Raw genomic sequence first — 22,701 nt, forward strand, 5'->3', positions numbered from 1 at the left:
TCTAATTCCTCCTCAGGGTCTGTATTGACAATTCAGTGCTACTTGGTCTAGGATGACTTCTCTGACTTTCAGGACAGACACGATCACCTACCCTCTTGATCCTGTAGTAATATTTCTTTTGTGGCATGTGTACTATTTTGTGACTGACCTTGTAGCATAAACAAAAAGTAAGCTGCTCAGACTCAGGCACTAAATTTATATTCTCTTTATGCTTGGTGAGTATTTGCTAAATGCTATAACACAGTAACAGTAAATACTAACCTTGCAAGTTACTAAGAATGCTCCTTTCAGAGAGCTTGCTACTTCAACTACAGCAAATCCTGACTTTTCCAGAGGCAAGTTTTTAAATAAGTGTTAATTATATAACTTTTTATATAATCAGGAATTTCAAATTATAACTTACAAGTAGTTTTTAGTTTTCTTTTATACTTAAACCATAAAACAACCCATCCAATGTTGTTGGCAGAGTTGTAATAAAACATATGTTTTCAAGTAAAAGGTGTGGTGTTTTTGAAGTGCAGGAAAATGAGAGGAGCATGAACTAGCTCTCACGTACAGTCCTTTCCAATCCTAGGAAATGGTTTTGAGTTTTAAAAAAGGAGTAAGAAGGATGAAAACAAAATTGCTCCAAGTTACGTAATTTTCAATATTATGTAATCTCTTTACTTAATATACACCCTGGCTGTCCTGAATTCAATGTATATAACAAAAGTGGATGAACTAACAAAACATTCTATTTTAATATAACATTTTGCTAATTTAAATAGAGTTCATTACGATTACGTTTGCTTGCTCTTATAAAAAGTAAAGTGGTCAGTTCTCATGTGATAGGTAGGTAGCTCCTTTAAGGTTCCATTACCTTCAAGGTTCATTCCAGCCTGAAGACATTTCCGATAGCGGCATGCTGGGCAGTTTTTCCTTCGAATTTTATCAATGATGCAATCGTTTCTTCCAGCACAAAGGTAATTGTGCTGTCCTACAAGAGAGTAAAGGGCATTGTTAAAATTCCACAGACCTGTAAGGACATTTTTAATGAAAAGCCTATCCTCTTTCTGGTTTTGTGTTAAGCAGACTATCATCAAGACACAAGAAGTCAACAGTGTGCTTTTCTACATGAATTACCATGTTGAGAGGACTTGTTCTGTTCAATGAATTTAAAAGTCAATTAAAACAAACCTTACTTCTGTACTTCATATTTAGATATGTTCAAGTCATAATACTCTAAGATCAAGAGACAGAATTGTATGCTATTAAATGCCCTGTGCCAAAGGTCAGTACTTTAAAAACTGCTTTATATGGTTCTTTAACAGTTATAGATGGTGTTTGTAATCATTGTTTTTTATTATGAATTCTGATCTATTGCTGACATGACTAAACACAAGCAGGCTTACAATTTTTTGGGAATCCCTAAGGAACAAAATGACTTTTAATTCATCATTCAACATTATCATGGGTATGTAAAATGAGTTCTTCCCAATCTTAAATGAACCAACTTCCAGCAACGGATTACTTAAAGCGCAAACTTGGCAAACTAACAAAGAAAGATAATTATTTCATATGCTTTTAGAATGTGAGGATGCTTGGTGTCACCTTCAGCCTCAAATACTGATGTCATCAGTGCTAGCTTCGACGTTCTCTGGTACCCAGCATTGAAGAACATACCATAAACTCTAGGTCTCTCGGCAAAACATTCTGAGAGTGTTAAAGGGGAAAAGGCAGAAAAGTGTTTTCATCTCCCACATGCTGCACTGTCTTCTTTAATCCGAGTATTAAATGATGAAAACAACTGAAGGATCTATTTGACTGGGGCTGGATAAGTCCACTTTTAACACTTGACAGTGGCTGCCATTTATTATAGGGTAGAGTTAGAAGTTAGGAATAGAAGTTTCCTACACAAGACTGACTGTCTACACAGTACACCAATAATTACCAGTCTGTGTTACTTGTATTAAATGAGATGGCAAGACACTGAGTAATGTCAGACATTTCTCAAGAATAAATCATATTCAAAGAAATGAGAAATAATTGTAATGATCAGTTCACCAGGTGGAACATATGTAGACCTGATTTCTAAGAAGAGACTATTTTTTTCTTTATTGCTTAGGGCAATCTAAGACTTTGATAAAAAAAATTAGTTTTTTTCTGATATATTACATCATGATGTTGTTTAAATATGTGTTTGGAGTACAAAGTTAGCTGTATTAGTTTAATCTTTCGTGAGGATAAGTTACGACGTTGACTAATAGTTTAGTTATATATTAGCTATATAGTTATATAATGGCTTTATTTCAGGGTTACTTTCCCATGCCTAATATGTCTGCTAGCTCTTTCAAATCCTTTCTGTGATTTGTAAGCCTCCTATTTTCTTAAACACAAAATAGAGGAACTAGCTCAATAAAACCCTATTATATGAGGTCAGGGAGATGGCTCAGCAGTTAGGAGCACTTGCTGTTCTTGCAGAGGACCTGGGTTCAGTTCCTAGCACCCACAGGGCGGCAGGTAGCTAGTGTCTACAACTCCAATTCAAGGGAATTAGATGCCTTCTGGCCTCTGCAGGTACCAGGCACACACATGGTATTCACATTTATACATTTAAACATTTATACATATAAAATAAGACTAAATAAATTTTTAAAATCCCATCGTGCAGCAAAAGAAGTAACAACAGATTGTATCCACAGTAAAGCACTGAAGTTTTACCCCCTCAGAAAACCCTACATCTACTGTCTTACAGAGTTTCCCTATCTCAGTGTTGCTGGAAAAATTACTTCTAGAGTAGAAAACTTCAGTGTTCTATTTATTTCTAACTAAAAAGATTGGACTAAGTGTGCTATGCTGATATTGATTTCTTTATCCAGTGTGTACTATAACTGAGAATCCTAGTATAGGCTCAGGTTATTATAACAGAATGATCCACTAGTCAGTTCCTTCCTTAGAACAAGACGGGATTGGATCTGTGTTATCTCACAGAGAATGACCACGTGCTACTATTACAAAAGTAACTCTTCAACCGTCCTTTAAAGACAGACTTCTGCAATCCCTTTGCTTTCTGCCACCTGATAAATTTCCTTTCCAACTTCTCAATGGCAAGGAAAGAGCCTTCAGATAACCTGAAGCCTCTTTAACACTGTTTATTGGTACTTTTGGCTAAATCTACTTTTAGCACTTGACAGTGGCTTGCCATTTATGATAGGGTAGTAGCTAGCCTACACGATACCCCAGTGATATCTGTCTCCTAATACAGTGTAGTATAATCCCTTCCAAAATCACACCAACACTGGCTTCTATGACCAATAAAATATTGCATAGAACAAAGTGGGAAACACAACACAGGGTATGCAGAAGACGCAGACTACAATCTGTACTGAAAGTGTCTGAGGATTAACTATAAACTAATTCTATCAGCTTAACCTTCTAGAGTTGTTCTTAGTAGCAGTGGTACAGTGGCATGCCAAGAAACTGATCTTGGAAACATTAACTTTTTGGAGTTTGTTCTCTTATCAACTGTTGGGAATTTTGCCAAGCTTAGAAGTAATTATGCAGATGATACTGTGTTCAACACACCAGCACTACTCAGTGTATGGTAGCTAATAGTTAAACCTCTTATGAGTCCTTTTATTTCAGCATCTACCTGCATTACAATCTCGCAGGCATCAAGGGCTTATCAGATGCGTCTTTGAGGGTCTTGTTGAGAATACGACCTTACTTGGAGGCCACTTTGCTGGAATCCCAGTTTTGCCACTTCAGCTTTCTGAACCTGTTTGCTAGTCTGGCAGACACAAATCCTAACAGGATCTAAGTGTTCACAGGTCCCTAATTGATTTTTTTATGTATGTACTTCACATATGGCAAACAAAGTCAATACTTGTGAGCAAAATGAATGCAAGACAAAAAGATTGGCAGGGCATAAGGACCTGGAGAACTCCCAGGATCTTGGATTAAAAAATAGATTTGTCTTATATTACAAACATGTAAAACTTAATTATGATTTATGTTTGGGTATTTATATTGACAATATAAGGCTTAAGTATACTATCTAGTATGTGTTAAAAAGCTCATGTTAAATAAATAACATACCTATCCTTTAAAAATGAAATGCTACAAACCATGCTATAGATTTTGCAGTCTAGATAGAATTTTTCTTTGAATTACAGTACCAAGGGTTTGCAGAATTTTAGAGCTGGAAAATGCCTTTGAGAATGCTGAAACTCAAATAAAAGAGGAAACAGCCAAGTGACTTACTCACTAACATCTTACACATTTAAAGGTTTTCTTACTAATGTGATCTAGCCACCATGCTTTTCTGAAATAATTACATGATAAACATTTAACTCTAGTGTAGCTAATACTTACTTTTACATAAAAATAAGGGAAAGAGTTCACAGTGGGCTGTGAATGGTGTTATACTGAAAGATAAATATAGCTTTAATTTTTGGTTTAATTCTGTTGTGATGCTTTTGGGTGGGGTATAAAGAATATCTCTAATGTTAGCCCGTTGCTCTGGAGTGTGAACTCACCAACACATGACCACCCTGTATCATCCTTACAGTGCAGTCGCCTTCTTTGCAATGCCATACTTCCAGATTCCATATGATGATCTCTGTACTTGTGATTATTAAGTTGGCCTTTACTTTAGTAGATTGGACCTCAGTTATTGTGGTACTTAACATGACCTATTATTTATCTAACAGGAGAAAAGTAAAGAAAGACGCTGTTCCTCCCTTATTGTTCCTTCCCATGGTCACCGATTTTGTCAGACTGGTATAGCTGGTAGCTTTGAAACTAACTTGCTTATGGGGAATGAAAACCCACCATTCCCAGCCTGCCCAGACTTAGCATACTGCCAGTCTACACGGCACATTTCTTTTTTCTTTCTCAGACTGAACTTATCAACTTATTCTACTTCTTCTCCTTACTCCTGTCTCTTCCCAGTGGAGTACTTAAGGGCCACTATGCTTGTCCCTGAATTGATGGCTATCATTAGTGGACTCTGTATACAATGAACAGTTAAAAATTTACTATGAAAAATAGAAACAAAAATAAAACTCTTCAAAACACACACTACCTTCCACTGCTCTTTTAAAGAATACTTTGCAGCTTCCACATGTCAGCACCCCGTAATGACATCCTGAAGCTTCATCGGAGCACACCAGGCAGAGCTTGGGAGGTGGTCCCGTGGCTGCTGACGAGCTGGATGGAGGAGAGCTTACATCTGGTCTCATTCCAGGGCTGTAGGAGAAGGATAAATGGTGTTACGGTTGTCATGATTATGAAAGGAATGTTAGAATGTATTTCTTTTCCCTTCTCATTTCAAGCTGCATGTTCACACTGAATTCTGTCTTTTAAGTGCTAACAAGCACCAAAATACCCTATCTCCATATACTGAAACATACTATTTTTCTATATGAAATATGAAATGCATTAAACTGGTGAAATGGTACAGTGGTTAAGATCATTTGCCCAGTAGACATGAGGACCTGAGTTCAAGTCCTTACCACCTTCTTAAAAAGCAGGCCATAACTGTGCATGCCATAATCCCAGCATTGGGGGAGAGAGCCAGGTGGATATGATGGGCTCACAGCCAGCCAGCCTAACTAAAACAGTAAGGTTCCCATCCAATGCCTGTCTCAAGGCAAAGGTGGAGAGTGATAGAAGATACCCTGTGCACTGCTCTGGTCTCTACACACCTGCATACTCCCATGCATATGAAATATAGATGCACGGCAGTAAATAAAGTATGACGTGCCAGAGCCAATTAGTTCTCTGACTTCTAAACAGAATGATGTTGTGGTTTACTTAGAAAATAATGCATGCTAAGTGTGTAATTGGCAAGATTAAAATGATGGATTAGACCCATAATTATCATAAAGCCCAAGAAAGGATATCTCTACCATATCCCCAAATTCCTTCTAACCCTTTAATTGCTTAGACCATCAATCTTCTTTTCCTTTTAATTTTAATTCTGGCATTAATCTCATTATTATTCTATCCATGCTCTCTACTACAGAAAAAAATTACATACCAGCTTAGAGTTTGATCCTACCTGAAATGGTAGTTTCTTATGACTTAGAAATGATTGTTCCAGAAACATTACCATGTATGTTGGAAAAAAAAAACTCTAGTTTTCTATTTTGAGAACAACTACCTCTCCACCCCCTTCTCAATCAAAATACCCTGAGGCAAACAATGAAAACTATGAGTCTGTTGCTCCGACCAGAGCTCACTTTCCATTCTGCAAACTTCTTACCATCACAGGAATGAGCAAGGTAGTGTTATTAGTTTACATTTCTTATTGAAAGCCTTTACATCGTCAGAGAATTTGAAAGAATAAATAAATGGCTATTTATCTTTTACCTGAAGCAATGAAGGTAGATGACAAATTAACTATTACATTTTGTATTAAGTGATAATGATTTTCAATGGTGAATTGTCCTAAGGAGCTCTTGTCACACATCCTCACTCCGGAAAAGAAGCATATATATTGCTAAAAATAATCTCTAGCCTTTTGCTTCAGGTTACACTGCCTATTCCTTGTCTTGTTCTGTCCTCTCATCAGACTTTAAAAACTGCAGACAGTACAGACTCTTCAGGTGTGGAACTCCTCATGTTAAATTGTCTTGCTTATCATTATACAAGAAACTTCACACACATCAACACTGTCTTCCTACGAACTGTGCTCACTTCAGTCCCTGAGAAATGGTACTCAGGAGTAGGCTAGATGGGATGTAGCCTGTCTCTTCATCCTTTAGGCACGCTTTTATTTCAGCCTAGCACAGAACTAAATCTCAAATGCACAAAAAGGGTTAATATATTCACTACTAAAACACTTTCTTTCTTTAGTTAAATATAACAAAAACTGTTTTTCAATTGCTTCTTTAGCATTAAAAACACTAACTGTAGCTGGGAGTTGTTATGTATCCCTTGAATCCTAACATTTAGGAGGGTGAAGCAGAAAGGTTGCTACAAAATTGAGCCCAGTCTAGTCTGCCAGTTCTGGGAAACCCTGTGAGACCCTGTCTCAAGAAAGACAGAAACAAACAAAAATGTGTTATAATGCTATTAAGTAAGTCATTAAACCCAAGGTTCGCCCTAAATTTAATCCTCAAATAAATCTTCCTGCATGTTGCCAACTGTCTGTTTATCCAGTGGCTTAGTCAATAGGGCAGCACTCCCACTGTCTAGTTCTGGGAATAGGTCTAGGGTTTCACATTGTTCTCTGAGCACTGTCAATAGACTTTCTGCTTGTTTCCATATCACAAGATATCGATTCCTTGCTAGGTTTGGGCCAGTGGGCTGAGTGCAAAATGAGAGCCTTTAATAGAAGAGAATCTCCGGACATGACTGCTGAGGCTGGGCCCAGCCTCTGGTTAATGCAGGCTCGAAAGACAAAGCTTACTGCTTTGGGTCAGAGTTCTACATTGAAGTAGGATGGTCCTGGGGTGAGCACAGAAAGTAGCAATGTTCTAGGGGAGCAAAACCTCCTGAGCTTCTGTTCTGTCGACGCTCCTATTCCCAGTCAGCCAATCTCTTCTCATCTGACATCTATTTTTAGGGACCAGCAAGTTGCTTGTATATTTAGTTTATGGGAAATGAACACATTGTTTAAAGATTCTATAATGTTTCCTTTACCTGTTTTAAATATAATACTTGCGTATATAAGATATATGTATATATTTGAATTTTAAACAGTATTTCTGGTAGGCACATCATGGTTTCAGAACACTTCCATGAAGCAAATTTCATTTATCCTCTAAACAACCTTGTGATAAGATGTCACCATCCCTAGATGAGGTCATGTAAACAGTGGCACGTGGCTGGCCAGGGAGAATTTGTTTCAGGTCTGGCCAGTCCCACCTGACAGGCTGTATAGCTTTTGGGAACTGTCTACTATGTTGAGCTTTAGACCGTCGTCAGTGAGCTGAGAAGTATCACCTAGGATATGTTTAGAAGTCTAGTACATGGTCTTTACCTGCAGCAAGGAATTGAACCATACACGTTCATTATTTTAAGGAAAATAAAACTTAAGTCTAAAAACTAGGACAGTAGTTGCCCCAAATTATCACATAGAAATTAGGATATATAAAAAATATGGTCAGGCCACTGAAGTGTGATCTGTGTAGATGGCAAACAGAGTTAAGACTAAATGAGAGAAGAATCAGGCTTCAGGGAGCCATCTAGACTCCCTGAATAAGAACTCAGTATGTGGGAGGCTGCGTGCGAGGTTGTGTGCCAGAGACACCAATGTGGGGAAAACTGGGTTTTGTTACACAAAAGGGAACTGGCTGGGCTCTACTGACCATTTTTATAAGAAATTGATGAATACAGCTGCAAGTGTCATTTGCTATGGTATTTCTAAGGAGGGTTAGGGTCAAACAAAATGACTAGTTTTCCAAGGAAAATAACAGACATCTTTCATGAAAAGCTATGGAAGAAATTAGTTGTAGTAACTGCATATTTCACCTTTATTTCTTATGACCACTACCAAGTGCTAACCATGCAAGTATTCATGTCTCTTTCTATTTTGTCACATGTTAAAGGTACATGGGCTGATATTTACAGAACAGTTTTTTGGCTTCTCGATGCTCAGTGAACTTGACACCCTTTAACTATGAGGTGACAGTGAATACAAAGACTGCTCTATGTTAAGTTCATCAGTGCAAGTATCATCACGAGAACATTCTGATGTGGATGAAGACTCTCAGGGTCTTTAGAGTACACTTGGAACTGCTGTTGTGGAGGACATGGGGTGGTGATAAGGCAATAGAGTGTATCTAGGAATTCCCAATTGTCCTGTTTCGAAATGGGATATTAATTAATGAACTTAGCAAAAGGAAATGTTATTGTGTACTCAAACTTGAAGCTTTTCTGAACAGGATAAGATGTTAACCTTTTATAAACCCAAGTGTTGTGATTGAGTAAGCCTTCAATTTAGGTGAATTTAATCAATAATTTTTCAATGCAGTGCAAGAATCCACTTCAGAAAACAAGTATTAATTACTATAAGAAAACCTTGGGAATACAGTTGCCATCACTGGGTTAATTTTAACAACCACTAATGGAGTAGGTATTCTCATAGGCTTGTCAGTTTTGTACAAATGTTACACGGCTATAGTTCTCAATAGGAGAAAATTTTGTTCCTAGGGGACATCTGGTAATGTCTGAAGATGTTCTTAATTCCTCACAAATGGGGAGAAAGCTACTTTTGCAAGGGATAATAGGCCCAAGATGTGGTAAACACCCTCTGGTGCACAAGACAACCCCCGACTAGACTGGCCTAGTTTAGGTGTCAGCAGAGGTGAGATCCATGAAACTTAGCCAAAGCTTCTAGCACATAAACTAATATGAATAAATACATAAAATTGGACAAGAGCCATAAACATTTTTAAAGTGTGTGGTGTCCATTCTGGAGTGATAAAGCTAGAACACAATCCCTCCAACTAAGATTCAGAGAGAATCTAGGAAGAGAGAACAGGAAATTTCTGAGAGCCAGACGACAGGATTAGCTCTGAGATTATACCTTCTATATGGACGGGAAAGCTGCACCCATGAAATCTCAAGGGTGTGGTTGCCTAACTAAGACAGGAGTGATGGCAAGACCCGTTGATATGCCACTAGGGAGGGAGGCTATCTCACGGGGTCCCATCCTAGATGAAATGCTACAGCTATGGCTGCTGAAAGAGAGAATCAGTCTTTGTTAGTGATGGTATGTACCCTCTAACTGGGTATCAAATACCAAGTAGCCATTCCCACAAAGCATACATCTGAGCAACGGTAATGCACTCAGCAGGTTATATTTTACACACACACACACACACACACACACACACACACACACACACACACACACACCACTAATAACTGAAGAAAACGAGGTCATGAATTTGAGAGGGAATTGGGGCAGGGACTGACATGGTGGAGTTGGAAAGAAGGATAATATTATATAGTAGTCATATAAGAAATTTGCAAAAGCAACTATTAAAACATTTTAAAAGAAACAGTTGCTCTATTGAGGCTGCGACTGTAGTTTTGAGTGCAGACAAAGAGAGGTTCAAAATGGAGTAGAAGCCAGAGACTATACAGGCCTGGTTATCAACGATAGAACTAGCTGGAGTCAGTAATTTAATTTTCCCCTCTAGGGCTAGCAGTAAAAGGTGGATTTTACACATTAACGTCACCTGTACTTTTCTTATCTGTTCATTAGGGAAAATGTAAACACTCAGCTGCACACAGCAGGTGACTATATTTTCTGACTCTCTGTTTATTTTTGCTTTAGCTAAAAGATTAATGATTTGTTTAATAATAAGCTATCTATTAGCTTTCAAACCAAATATAAAAGTACTCAAAAGGAAGACTTTCACCACATTTCTGTGCTATAGTTTTAGTAGAGCCTATTTTGCCTTATTTCAGCAATGCAAAGAAGACTGGTTATTACTCTTTTTGCTTTGCATTTATGGAGAAAGGTTTCAGTTTTTGGTGTATATAAAGAATCTTCCTCTAAGATTCTGATTAGGTAAGAGTGAAAAAAAAATCAGCGTTTCCTTTGAAACATACTTAATTTCTTACTGGCTCCATGGATCAGAAAGCTATCTGATTAGGAGTAGATACAAATCACATGATTTGTATCTAGGAATAAAGGTGGAATGAGATCGAATTTTCTCCATGCATCTTTCAGTTTAAGCTAAGAAGTGTTAGGTTACTGTGGAATGAAAACATCTGTGATTATGTTCATTTATCAAACAAGCTGTTTAGATCTCCATTTTTAATGTCAAATGTTATTAACAGGAATAAAATACTAAAACAAATGAAGGGCTTAACTTCACACTGTGCATCATTTACACTCATGTAAGTCAGAAGCTAGATCAACAAACACAGGCATGAGGACTTTCAGGAAGGACAGGAAAGGTGGACTCCCTGAACTCTCCCATGCCGTGGCTCATGTCGGTTCTCTGAGCGTAATCTGCTTGACCGTAAAAATCAAAGTCTTCTGCTCAGATGCTCCATATAAGCAGGCTACCTTTTCTGAGTGGGTTTCGATGGGAAAGAATAAACTATAATCTGTAAATGACTTTGGGGTCATTTATATATTCATATTTGAGAATAAATGATCAGCTAAAGTCTAATCTACTTCAAAGGAAAAAATAATGTATTTCTTCCTCATGAACCTGAGCTTAGATCTTATGCTAAGTAATTTATCTCTTAACAACTGTGTCATCTTGTATAGAGGAGAAATATTATAAATCTTGTAAATTTCATGCATGCTCTTTCTCATGCTGTGTTCTCAGTTCTGTCAACTCAGTTTTTGTTAAGAAACATAGTTTTGAGGAGGAGCAATGCTGTGTGATGAAGGAAGATTGATAAGGAGAGTGAATGAGTGTTTTTATTGCATGGTTATCTCTAGAAAGAAGATGTCCTTTTACTTGTGTTTGATGTTTCCTTACTCTGAGGAACACACAGGATAATAAATGATTTGCTAGTACCTGAACTCTAGGAGATTTCGTACAGAATTACGAGCACGCCATCTTCACAGAAGGAAGGACTCTGATGGAGGCAATGGTCAGTCCTTACTGGTTTTAAATATATACCCTCACATCTTTGAGGTGCACTTGAAACAGGGTGGTAACTTGGTTTCACTATTTTTAATCTGCAAAATAATCTTAAACAGCTAACAGTCTACATGCCTGTGAAACCAAGCACAGTTATCCGGCAACTAACACTTTTTGGCCAAGGCAGGCTGTGAACTTTCAATCTTATTCCAGATCCTTCCTGGATGACATGTATATACCATCACATTCAACTTTCCTAGTTGATTCTTAAAGAGAGATTTGAATCCATTTACTATGCTTAGTAGCCTACACATACAAGCAAAGAGTTTGCCATTTTGGCCATTTCTCATACATTACCTATTACTATTTTGTTTGTTTTGGAGACATAGTCTCATAGCCCAAGTTCTATTTTTATCCTTATATATTATGCCAATTTTCTCTTTCTTGTCCTATGACCACTGTACATACATTCACCTTTCACAACCACAGTGATTTATCCTAAGCTGCCCCATCCTTAGCTTTTTCTCTTCTCATTCCAACCAACCCATCACGGTCGACAGACATTCCTGTCCTAATTAAAAGTCTAGGGACTTCTCCAATGTGTGCAGTATAAGCACAATATGGCTCTCAGTCTGGCCCCTTTCATTTTTCCAATCATGTGTCTTTCTATAAACATAAACCATTTGGTGTGTCATTTTAGAGAACCTGTGTTGTATAAATATTTACGAAGTGCCTGGTATGCACCACGTTTCTCCTGGGAGTCTTTGTTAAGACCTGTTCCCCTATCCTGATGCATCTACTGTGGCATTTCTGAACTATAAGATTTTGGGACTCCAACACTGGCATGTAACATTGTATACAGCGGCCTTGGTGCCTTTCGATGTGTACATGTGTTCTTTCTATTGGTAACTCCTTTGAAAAGGCACAGGGTCATGGTTTGCACCTCGTCCCACAGTGGGCCTCTTGCAGGTGGTTCTGATAAAGATAAAAATGTATAAATGTACTAAATAAAATATCCCATCTGACCTTGGAAAGAATTTTAAGTACTTAATATGATAGGTGTTTATAAGATTATATCCAATATAGAGGTAACCCTGCAACTAAGTACTGCCCAGAAGTCTTTACTAAAAGGACTAAGTAGAATGACATATAATCTTATGATATGGACACTGTTACCAACATTATGTTACATTAAGTTAGACAATTAGCAAAGTCAGACCCTTTCTTCCTGCTCCCTACACAGCTGTGTGGTCTTTCTTACACTAAGTTAACACCTGACCCAGCACTCCTACAGTAAGCTGACAGAATCATGATCTTTCTCAGCAACACAAAGTCAAAGCAGAAAATTCGCTGAGCTTACTTCTAGCATTTTAAAGGCAAAGAGTTTTCTTACAGCTGTGTTAAATTTCCAAATATTCTACAAACTAATAAGCTCAGGCTACACAATTAGCACAGCTTCAAAATTTCCAAAGGTATTTTCTAAGAACAACAACAATAACAACAAACCCAGAATACTATGTCTATATGTAGCACAAATGAAAGGGAAAATCCCTCTGAACAGGCTTCAGCTCTGAGACAATATTCTTTATCTCATCAAAGGCTAAAGTTTAATTCTCATATTAGCATGCGGTTCTAGTTTCTGTTGTGCCAATGAGTCTCTTCTGATCAGAATATATATTCATAGAAACAATATACATATTTAATAAAGAGGAAAGACATTATTCCCACTACTAGATCAAGAAGTAAACAAGGAGCCTTTAGAATGGATGGAAAAGCTATTTAAAGGCTGAAAAGATTTTCAATAGGTTATAAGCAAAAACTAAACGAAGTGTCCAATAATAACCATGTTACAAATTAAAGATTATAACTCTATATGCCAAGCTCTACAACTAGGAACTTACATAAATAGTTCTAAGTCTAATTTACAGATTGAGAATAAAGAAATTGAGCTATATTTTTAAAATCAAAGTTGTATCATAAAATTCAGCTGAATTCAGGTATGTCTGACAGTTGCCTAGTAGGGGTTGGAGGGTAGTAGCCTTTAAGGTTGATGAAGATTTTAAGATTATGTGGGCACCAAAGAGATATACTGAAGTAAATATGAAAATTCAGTTTTAATGCATCCTCCCCTTCTGTGAATCGAGAACAAATTACCTTAAAAAGTATTTGTAACTTAAAGATACAAAAGCATCTCGTGGTGCTTACATACTCCTTAGATTCTTCTTATAGTGAATCAATTCAGTACACTTGTTTTAACATTTTTATTTGAAAACTCATGTGAGTCATTAAAATACTGTAATCAGAGCCTACATATCAAAGGCACAGAAGCAGAGACATGTCTTATGCACTCAACACCATACCGGCTCTTGGAGGAGCTTTGAAGTATACTATATGTTAGACTCATGTACTGGGCTCCAGAGTTTTTCAGAGTCCATATGTAAATAAAATATTTTGCTCCACTAAGGTTTGTAGTTGGACATGGACAGCTAGAGGGAAGTCATTTTGTAAACTAGAACAGATCCTAAATAGTTTCAGTAAAATGAAGGTAGTATGTATTATATAGCCTGAGCAGGAAGGGAAGGGTCTAATCACACTGCAGATCTAGAAATGGAAGACACACCTACTATTAGAAAAACAATATGTTATGTTAACTTGTTAACTGATGTTGAACACATTGATAAAACCAAGTATTTCTCATTATTCAGTTTAAATGGCATCGAAGTACTGTAATTTATATATTCAATTCAATTATAAGGAAACAGCATTTATTTAAACATTTTGTGCTAAGCACTTGATACACAGATTCTGTGATCCATGAAGCAACCTGGGAGAAGATGTCACATTTACAGGGTTTATAGTGTGGTGACTAAAATAAAGGGATGTTTTTAAAGATCGCCAGTCCCAGAATGTTCTATACATAAATCACTAGTAGGAGGGAAGATTTGAATTTGAATTCAAGATTCCAAGTTGACTGCTGTTTCACTCTTAGCACATACCTACTACAAACCTTTGGCTAACTACAGCAGAGTAACATGGAATATGTGTGAACTTTTAGCTAACTACTGTAGAGTAATGGAGACTATGTATAATACGGTAATAACTGCAGGGTAGGAATCTCCTGCTTCACAAAAAGTGAAGGTGAAGTGACAGCCACGGAGATAGTTTCTGGCTCAAAAATAGAGCACTTTTAGTATTCTGCTAAAGTCCTTGTGGTATGGTATATAAATATCAAAATTTACAGAGGCTAATATCACAGCATATACATGCTGTATGTTATATACATGTACTCTGATTTACCCACATATATTCTCAGTAATTTAGAAGATAAACAGTATAAGCTACCATGTAGTTTTTACTTTTGCAAATTTGAAAATAGAAAACAAGTTTTGTTTTTGTTTCAGAGTAATAAAAGTGTAAATTACTATAGTTCAAATTAGAATATTCCTATGACAGTAACTTGTGTTTCTTCTAAAACTGAATTCACTACCATTTTAGAAACAACATAGGAAGAGGAAAAACTTAAATATAGGTGTGTATGCTTTTTGTTTTAGAGAAATTTTTCTGACTGTAAAAGTTCCCTGGGCACGGATGCGTTTCTGAGAAGGCGCTGTGCCTGGTAACGCGATGGGAATGTGCTGTCTGGCAGTTTCAACTGTGAGAAGAGTCTATAATCAAGTAACATTAATTCAACTTGCTTTTAACTTTTCTTCCCCCTGCCGCCTCTAAGCTACTTTGAATATTTAAGAGTAAACCCAGGCACTGGAGAGTTGGCTCAGGGATTAAGACCACTGAATGCTCTTGCAGAAGACCTAGGTTCAGTTTCCTTCACCCACAATGGTGTTTTACAGCCAACTGTAACTCCAGTTCTAATGTGATCTGGCACCCTCTTCTGACCTCCATGGCACCAGTATGCACACAGTACACACACATACATGCATGTAAAATACTCTAATTTTAAAAAGTAAATGTAATACTAGATTGTCTGAAACAAAAAGCTCAAAGTTTTACTTCATAGAAATATTTAAATATTTTAAGTATCCTTACACTGAGAAGTGTAAGGATGTAAATACTAGGCACGAGGATGCCTTCTCAGACTGTGTTCTCACGTGAGGGGTCGGCACACAGGAAACACAGCGACTGGACGTACACTGCAGAGAAGCTACTTTTGTCAACAGAAGCTCTCGAACCTGGGACTCTCTGAAAGTGTGTTCTACTATTAAAAAATCCAAAGTAATGTTTGTCATCACTTAAAGTCACAATGTGAAATTAGAAATAATATGGTTTAATAACAATAAACCAATGCCATAGCAAGCAAAGTTAAAACCCTTTGTGGATCATGGAGTAACCTCAGGAAAACAGTCTGCCATAGATATGACAGTAAGGAGGAAGGGTAACAGGGACTTCATTTATATAACTAAGTAAAACGTGGCTCTGGCTCTTCGAACAATGAAGATAAGTTTCTTCAGGATTCTTAAATTTTATCTCTCTCTCTCTCTCTCTCTCTCTCTCTCACACACACACACACACACACACACACACACACACACACACACTTCATCTATTCTGTCTTAAATTACTGGGAAATGTTATCGTTTTTACTGTTTTCTACAGAGAAAGTGTTTTTGAGTTTATCAAAACAACTCAGTAAACTTTTGAATTACAGCCCACTTTTTCTTGTCAAGCTATGTAGTTGTTTCTTTGTAATTGCACAGCAAATGTATTCATGTAAAAAGTGCTGTATTATGCTGTAATAATATTGCAGAGGTTTTCTTGGGGGTGGAGATAATGGGAGAACCCCCCCCAAAACAATGGCTGTTCCCAAAATTTTATTTGTAGTTTAAGACAGAATACAAAACCACTTGCTAAAAAAAATAAGTTGCTGTATGAAGGACAAGTCATTAATTTGAGCTTAAATCATTAATAACCTGACAGTAAATGTTTTATTGTTGGTAAGTGATTCTCCAGCATATCTTTAATATTGAAAACTGGTAATATTAAACCCTGGATGGACTGTGGACATTCCTGCAGGGGCTAGGCTTTACCAAGATCATTCGGGTAACAGTCTATTACCTTGGCTTTTGTTTGTAAGATTTTCAATAAGAATCATAGACAAAAGCAGACTTGGTGGCATACGGATGTAACACCAGTGTTTGGAAGGCTGAGGCAGGGTAAACTGAATTTGAGGCCAATCTTGACTACAGAATCATGGACTTTATATTGTAACATCTGAACTTTTACAACTGAGGACTCGGAGAGTGATGAAGTGAAACTATTTTACAGTTAGGGTGGGGTAGTTAGGAAAGGGCCCCTAATTAGCACTAGGAGGGAGCCTGCCTGCCCCTGCTCTATGAACATGGATGAGGGCAGGAGTCCTGCTGAGCACCATCCTTGTTTGAATGTTGGTTTTCCTCAGAGTGCTCAAGAATGGAGCCCAGTGGGGGCAAAAGTTACTGTAATTGCTGAAATGGAAACAAACCCTGAAGCCAAAAAGAATGGGAACAGTGACTTGAGGAAACTCTCAGGAGAGGAAGCAATGGCTCCACACGGACTGCAGTGGGAAGTTGAAATCAGCTGGGTTACAGGATTACAGTTTGAATAGGATAATTTGCTTTTCTTCTTGCTAATAATAAAAGGTATCATATACTATAGAGTTGTACATGTTAAAGCAATTGCAATTTTCATCCAGTTAGGAAGAAAAAGTAGAATAAACTCTATATAACTATCATCCTCATCAATGATTACAGAAAGCCTTAAACCATTTTTCCTTGTTTCTTTGTACCTAATCCAAAATCTACTCCAAGAGTAACATGGAGTGTCGCTGTGGGTATGGGCAATAAGACCCTCACTCCGGCTGCCTGGAAGTCAGTCTTCACTAGTAGACTTTGGATGAAGATGTATAACTCTCAGGTCTGCCTTCACCATGTCTTCCTGAATGCTGCCATGCTCCTGCCTTGATGACAACAGACTAAACCTCTGAACTAAGCCAGCCCCGATTCAATGTTATCCTTAAAGTATTGCCTTGGTCACGGTATCTGTTCATAGCAGTAAAACCCTAACTATGACAACATCATTTGTATCTTTACAAATTTGTATATACTTGTTTCATACGAAACTAGAGGCATTGCTATGTACCTCATTCTCTTCTTTTTTACATGGGGCAGTGTTTATTTGCTTAGTTAACATATTGAGAAAACTTCTACCTATAATAATCTTATTTTTTTAGGCTGTCTAACCCAAACTGGCATTGAATTCCCTAGGTAGCCAAGGATCTAAGTTTGATTGGTTTGCCTCCCTCCCAAGTGCTAGGGTTGCAGGCATGCACTACCATCTGGGAATAAAATTCAGGGCCTCATCAATGCTAAAGATAAGCACCTCACTCTCAGATATGATGTTAAGGGATTCAGCTACAATTTAATCACTCACCAGCTACTTGTCATATTTAATTTTAATTTGCTGAAGTTAAATTTCTAAGAAGGTAAGGAAATCCAATGAATCAGCTTAGGATTTTCATTATGTACTATAATGATATTTTTTCTTGCTTCTTTAATATAGGGTCTTCTAAGTAGTCCAGTCCTATGTACACCTTGAACTTACTCAATATTTTCCTGCCTCTGCCTTCTGAGAGCAGGAATTATATATACATGCTACCATACCCTACATTTGGAAACAGCATGCAGTATTAAGCAGCCTATCTTGTGATCCCAGAAAAGCAGGCAAAGCGTGAGCATTTACAGGCCTTTGCTCACATTTGCTTCCCACAATAAGAGTCTGTTGAGTATTTAGTTGGTAGAAATTGCCATCTCTTGTAAAGAATCAGGTTACTTAGAATTTAGTCCATTAAGGATATGTCTATAAAGTTTCATCTTAAATTTAAAAATATTTTAAGTCTAATGATGAATCTCTAATGCCTAGAGCTCTTGGTACCGATATAGAACACGTAATACCAGTATTTGTTAGCTATGTCATCATTTGAAGTGCAGGAATCTTTAAAGTAAAATGACCAGCTAGATACTACTCTAACTAAAAGTGAGCCCACGTTAACCCTACTCCCATTTTACTAGGTTCTTGGAAGAGCTATGCCATTTATTTTTATTCTTTGAGGTTTATGATTTCAAAGATGAGAAGCTATAAGCAAAAATAGGGTGGAAAGTAGACTTCTGGCATGTTTTTACATAGTAGGAATAGCTAGGAAGAAACCTAATTATCAACATCAGAAAGATTGATCAAGAGTTTGGCTAGAACATTTACAGGCTTCTATTTAGAGAAATGGTAGGCTGGGTTACAACTTTTATTTGAAAAGAGGTCCGACTCTTACATGAAAAATTAAAATGTCCAGTAAAATATGTATATTTACCCCAAAAGGGACCTGTGAACAGATGAAAATAAGTAGGCTATGTCTAAGGGAAAGAAAGCAGCACTCCAACCACACAGAAATATTTGGGTTTGGTCAAATATGAATTTCAAATAAAAGAATAGAAAACTCACTTGAAAATTGGACACTTTTTTTCCTATCCCAAACAAACCCAAACAACACAACACATAAATAAACACTTATAAAACAGGGACTCTAAATATCTAATGAACAAGGGGAAAAACTTATTCAACTTCATTATGATTATGAACTGTCAAATTTAAGCCACGCTGAAAGTCCACTGTACACCCAGCACCTTGGTCAAAAAGAAACAGTATGAAAGAAGGAGACTTAAAGGTACATTTAGTTTGGAAGACAGTTTGACATTATCTTGCAAAGTCTGGTGATCCGGCACCTCCATCAATGGACAAGTAGCCACAAAGAAGCCATGCATCACAGAACATGTAAGGATGCTGGGGGCAGCGTTTTTCACTGTAGACTCAAAAACTGGAAACGAGGCAGATGCTCACAATTGTGGGATGTCTAAGCATCTACATGTTCTACCTCTGAGGATAAAGTTCTACCTTACAGGAACAACCACCATAGTCTGCAGTGTTGAGACAAGAAAGCATAAAATGACATTATATCCATAAGACTTCACATGAAGCTATCTACATGAAATCCATATACAAATAACACATTTGTCAGGGTAGTGGTTATTTTTACAGAGGAAGAGCAGAGTGTAGTGTCGTCTTACATAGTCGCTCTGGAGTCCTCCAGTGCATTGGTAGGTAATGTGTTGTTTCTTGCTCTAGCTGGGCATCCCAAAACTGCAAGCTTCTTAACTATTCTTATATACGAATATGTTTTGGTTGCTATCTTTTATTAGTAGTAGTATTTTGTTTTGTTTTGGGTATTTATTTATCTGAGACAGGGTATCATTGTTTTGCCTTGGTTGGCCTGGAACTCTGAGTCCTGTCTGCCTCCCAAGAACTGAGATTAAAGGCATGTCACCACCATGCTGCACTTTGCCTAATTTTAAAAATTGAAAATAAATAAGCAGAAGATCTCTGTTATCCCTCCTACCTAGTTTTGATGACTTCCCCTGTTCCTTCTATTGTTCTATGTCCTTCTATTTGCATTTTCTCTTTTGAATTCTTTTTTTTTTTTTTTTTTTTGGTTCTTTTTTTCGGAGCTGGGGACCGAACCCAGGGCCTTGCGCTTCCTACGTAAGCGCTCTACCACTGAGCTAAATCCCCAGCCCCTCTTTTGAATTCTTAAACTGGTCTTAGTTTCCTATATTCTTTCCTATTTGTTTTATTTCTGGGTCATCTTATTTTTCTGTTTCACTTGTTCTATTGAGATTTCAATTGTGTCACTGCCTTGCAATTTCCAAGGTCTCAGTTGCAGTCTCTGAAGGTTTCTTTAAAAAGCAGCACACTATTATTATTTGATGACTGCTGTTCTTATGTCTAAACATAAAAATGATAGTTTGAGGGAAGTTTCTTTTTCCTACATGTTTTCTATTCTCCCAGATGGGTATTTCTTTTTCTTTGATCTCTGTTGCAAAACCGGAAGCTCTCCTTTTGTCACCTCACCCATCCATACCACCCCCTCCCCCTTACCCCACTCTGTGCAGTCAGGAAAGTCAGGGCTTTTTCTATGAAAATACAAGCAGCAACAGTGGAGGCCCACATCATAGGAAGTTCAAGTTGTACTCTTTGCTGAAGGCAAAGATTCGGGATGTATTAAGCAAGTTACATCTTCAAACAATGAGCAAGAGGATGATGCAATGCTAAAGGAAGTTAACTTAATCTCAACTTTGCTTTACCTAAGACTTAGTTGACTCTGTTAACCCAATAATTAGAAATGTTCTTTAACTTACAAAGTTACAACTGAGGACTTTTAAAGAGGAATGCCAATAATAATATAAAAGTAACATTCACCACTAGTCTTTTTAAGAGATGTCTATATACAAGGGTCACAAATACCTCCCTTTTAAAGAGGTAAGGTTTGTAGTACAACTTCAGATTGTTCTAATATCATATGTATCCCGTACTGTATATTTCTAACCAAAGAGTTGAAATTAAGATACCATCATTCAATATTAACATGCTATAAAGTATTCTTGAATATTATTTAAAAAGTAGAATTGTTAGGGAAGACAAAACTAAATTGTTGCAGAATATAGAATTATTTAGTTTACAATAAAGGAATAGAGCAAATGTTTATTATGAAATCAACTGAAATATAGTGCTATGGCCTGAACTTCAGCAGACCTGCATAGCAGAGAAAATGAAGAAGCAGGGGAACTGTATTTTATCACGTATCCTGGCACACATCCAGCTGATGTTTGTCTAGGATGGTGCAATGGTTGAGTCATAAGTGTTCGCACTGATGCCATGTTCAAAAGTATAGACACGCTCAAAACAGCAGGAACAACAAAGATATCAGGTAGGCAGAAATATACTATGCCTTGAGAATCTTTAATTATTTTCCTTTTAGTTACCTCAACAGACCTGATAATTCATTGACAGCAACTCTAACCTGGTGTGCTGGCCGGGTATAGATGCTCCCTGCATCTCTAACCTGGTGTGCTGGCCGGGTATAGATGCTCCCTGCATCTCTAACCTGGTGTGCTGGCAGGGTATAGATGCTCCCTGCATCTCTGACTTCACTATCTGGTTCTCATACCATCTCTGAGAATGGGCTACATTAATATTGCCACTTTGAGGACAAAGTCAAGATTAGTTGCAGGGATCAAGGCACAACTTGGTAGCTCCTGATAAGATACCTATGACCCAGGAGTTTGTTGCCTTCTACTGGCCATCTCCATGTTGCTGTCATATGGATATAAAGGTTACCATGGACATATATGGCAGTCATATTTGAAGAGAAGTTGGACATAGCAAGTATAGGTTTTATGACAGTACATTACCAAAACACTAACAATGAAAAGATCCCTCAAATTGTTTAGGACTGAATCAGAAAGTCCAGAGCAAAGGTACAAGGAAAACAGATCAAGCTCTGAATCAGAAGTCAGGAAACAGGCTGTGAGCTTAGGACTGTAGTGTAACCAGGAAGACCAAGAGTCTGTTTTTATGAAGCATCTGCAGTTCATTATAGAAGACACAAGGACATGGTAAGTTACATACACTATGAAAGAAAGGGTCCTAATAATTGAATTGAACACTAGCACAATCTATAAATGCAGAAAATCCAAGTTTTCTAAATATGGACATTCTCTGGATTAAGAGAGGAAAAGCCAAATGTCCAATCCCAGTCGTGGGGTGTGTGTGGGTGGCGGAAAGGGGGGCAAGGGAGGGTGACAGGGTCTTTCCCTATGTACAGGAGAAAAAGCTGGCCTCAAACTCAGAGATATAACTGCCTCTGCCTCCTAAGTGCTGGGATTAAAGGCATACACCTCATACCAGGCTAAAATGAAATCGTTTTAAAATGTCAACAGGATGATATTCTCAAGTTCCATCCATTTGCGTGCAAAATTCACGATATCTTTGTTTTTAACACCTGAAAAGTATTCCATTATGTAGATGTACCCATTTTCTTTATCCAGTCTTCAGTTGAAGGACATCTAGGTTGTTTCCAGTTTCTGGCTATTATGAATAAAGCTGCTATGAACATAGCTGAGCATGTGTCTTTAAGGGACGGTGGAGCATCTTTTGGGTATATGCCCAGGAGTGGTATGGCTAGGTCTTGAGTTAGAACTATTCCTAGTTTTCTGAGAAACTGCCAAATTGATTTCCAGAATGGTTGTGAAAGTCTGCACTCCCACCATCAATGAAGGAG

General features: G+C 37.5%; 1 protein-coding gene across 13 annotated transcripts in view; it reads right to left on the reverse strand.

Moving 5' to 3' along the window:
- The window catches only part of Nr3c1 (nuclear receptor subfamily 3, group C, member 1), a 121,603-nt gene that overhangs the window by 16,045 nt on the left and 82,857 nt on the right, over positions 1-22,701 (reverse strand). For 7 of the 13 annotated variants that reach the window (XM_087592108.1, XM_087592110.1, XM_087592111.1 and 4 more), the window contains 2 exons: positions 5,063-5,229; positions 860-976 (listed from right to left, as the gene is read on the reverse strand). In XM_087592108.1, the coding sequence (XP_087448234.1) occupies positions 860-976; positions 5,063-5,229 (284 nt within the window). 13 annotated transcript variants of the gene reach the window in all.

This window comes from Rattus norvegicus, chromosome 18 (assembly GCF_021556685.1).
Source record: "Rattus norvegicus strain SHRSP/BbbUtx chromosome 18, alternate assembly SHRSP_T2T, whole genome shotgun sequence".
In the NCBI taxonomy this organism is placed as follows: domain Eukaryota; kingdom Metazoa; phylum Chordata; class Mammalia; order Rodentia; family Muridae; genus Rattus; species Rattus norvegicus.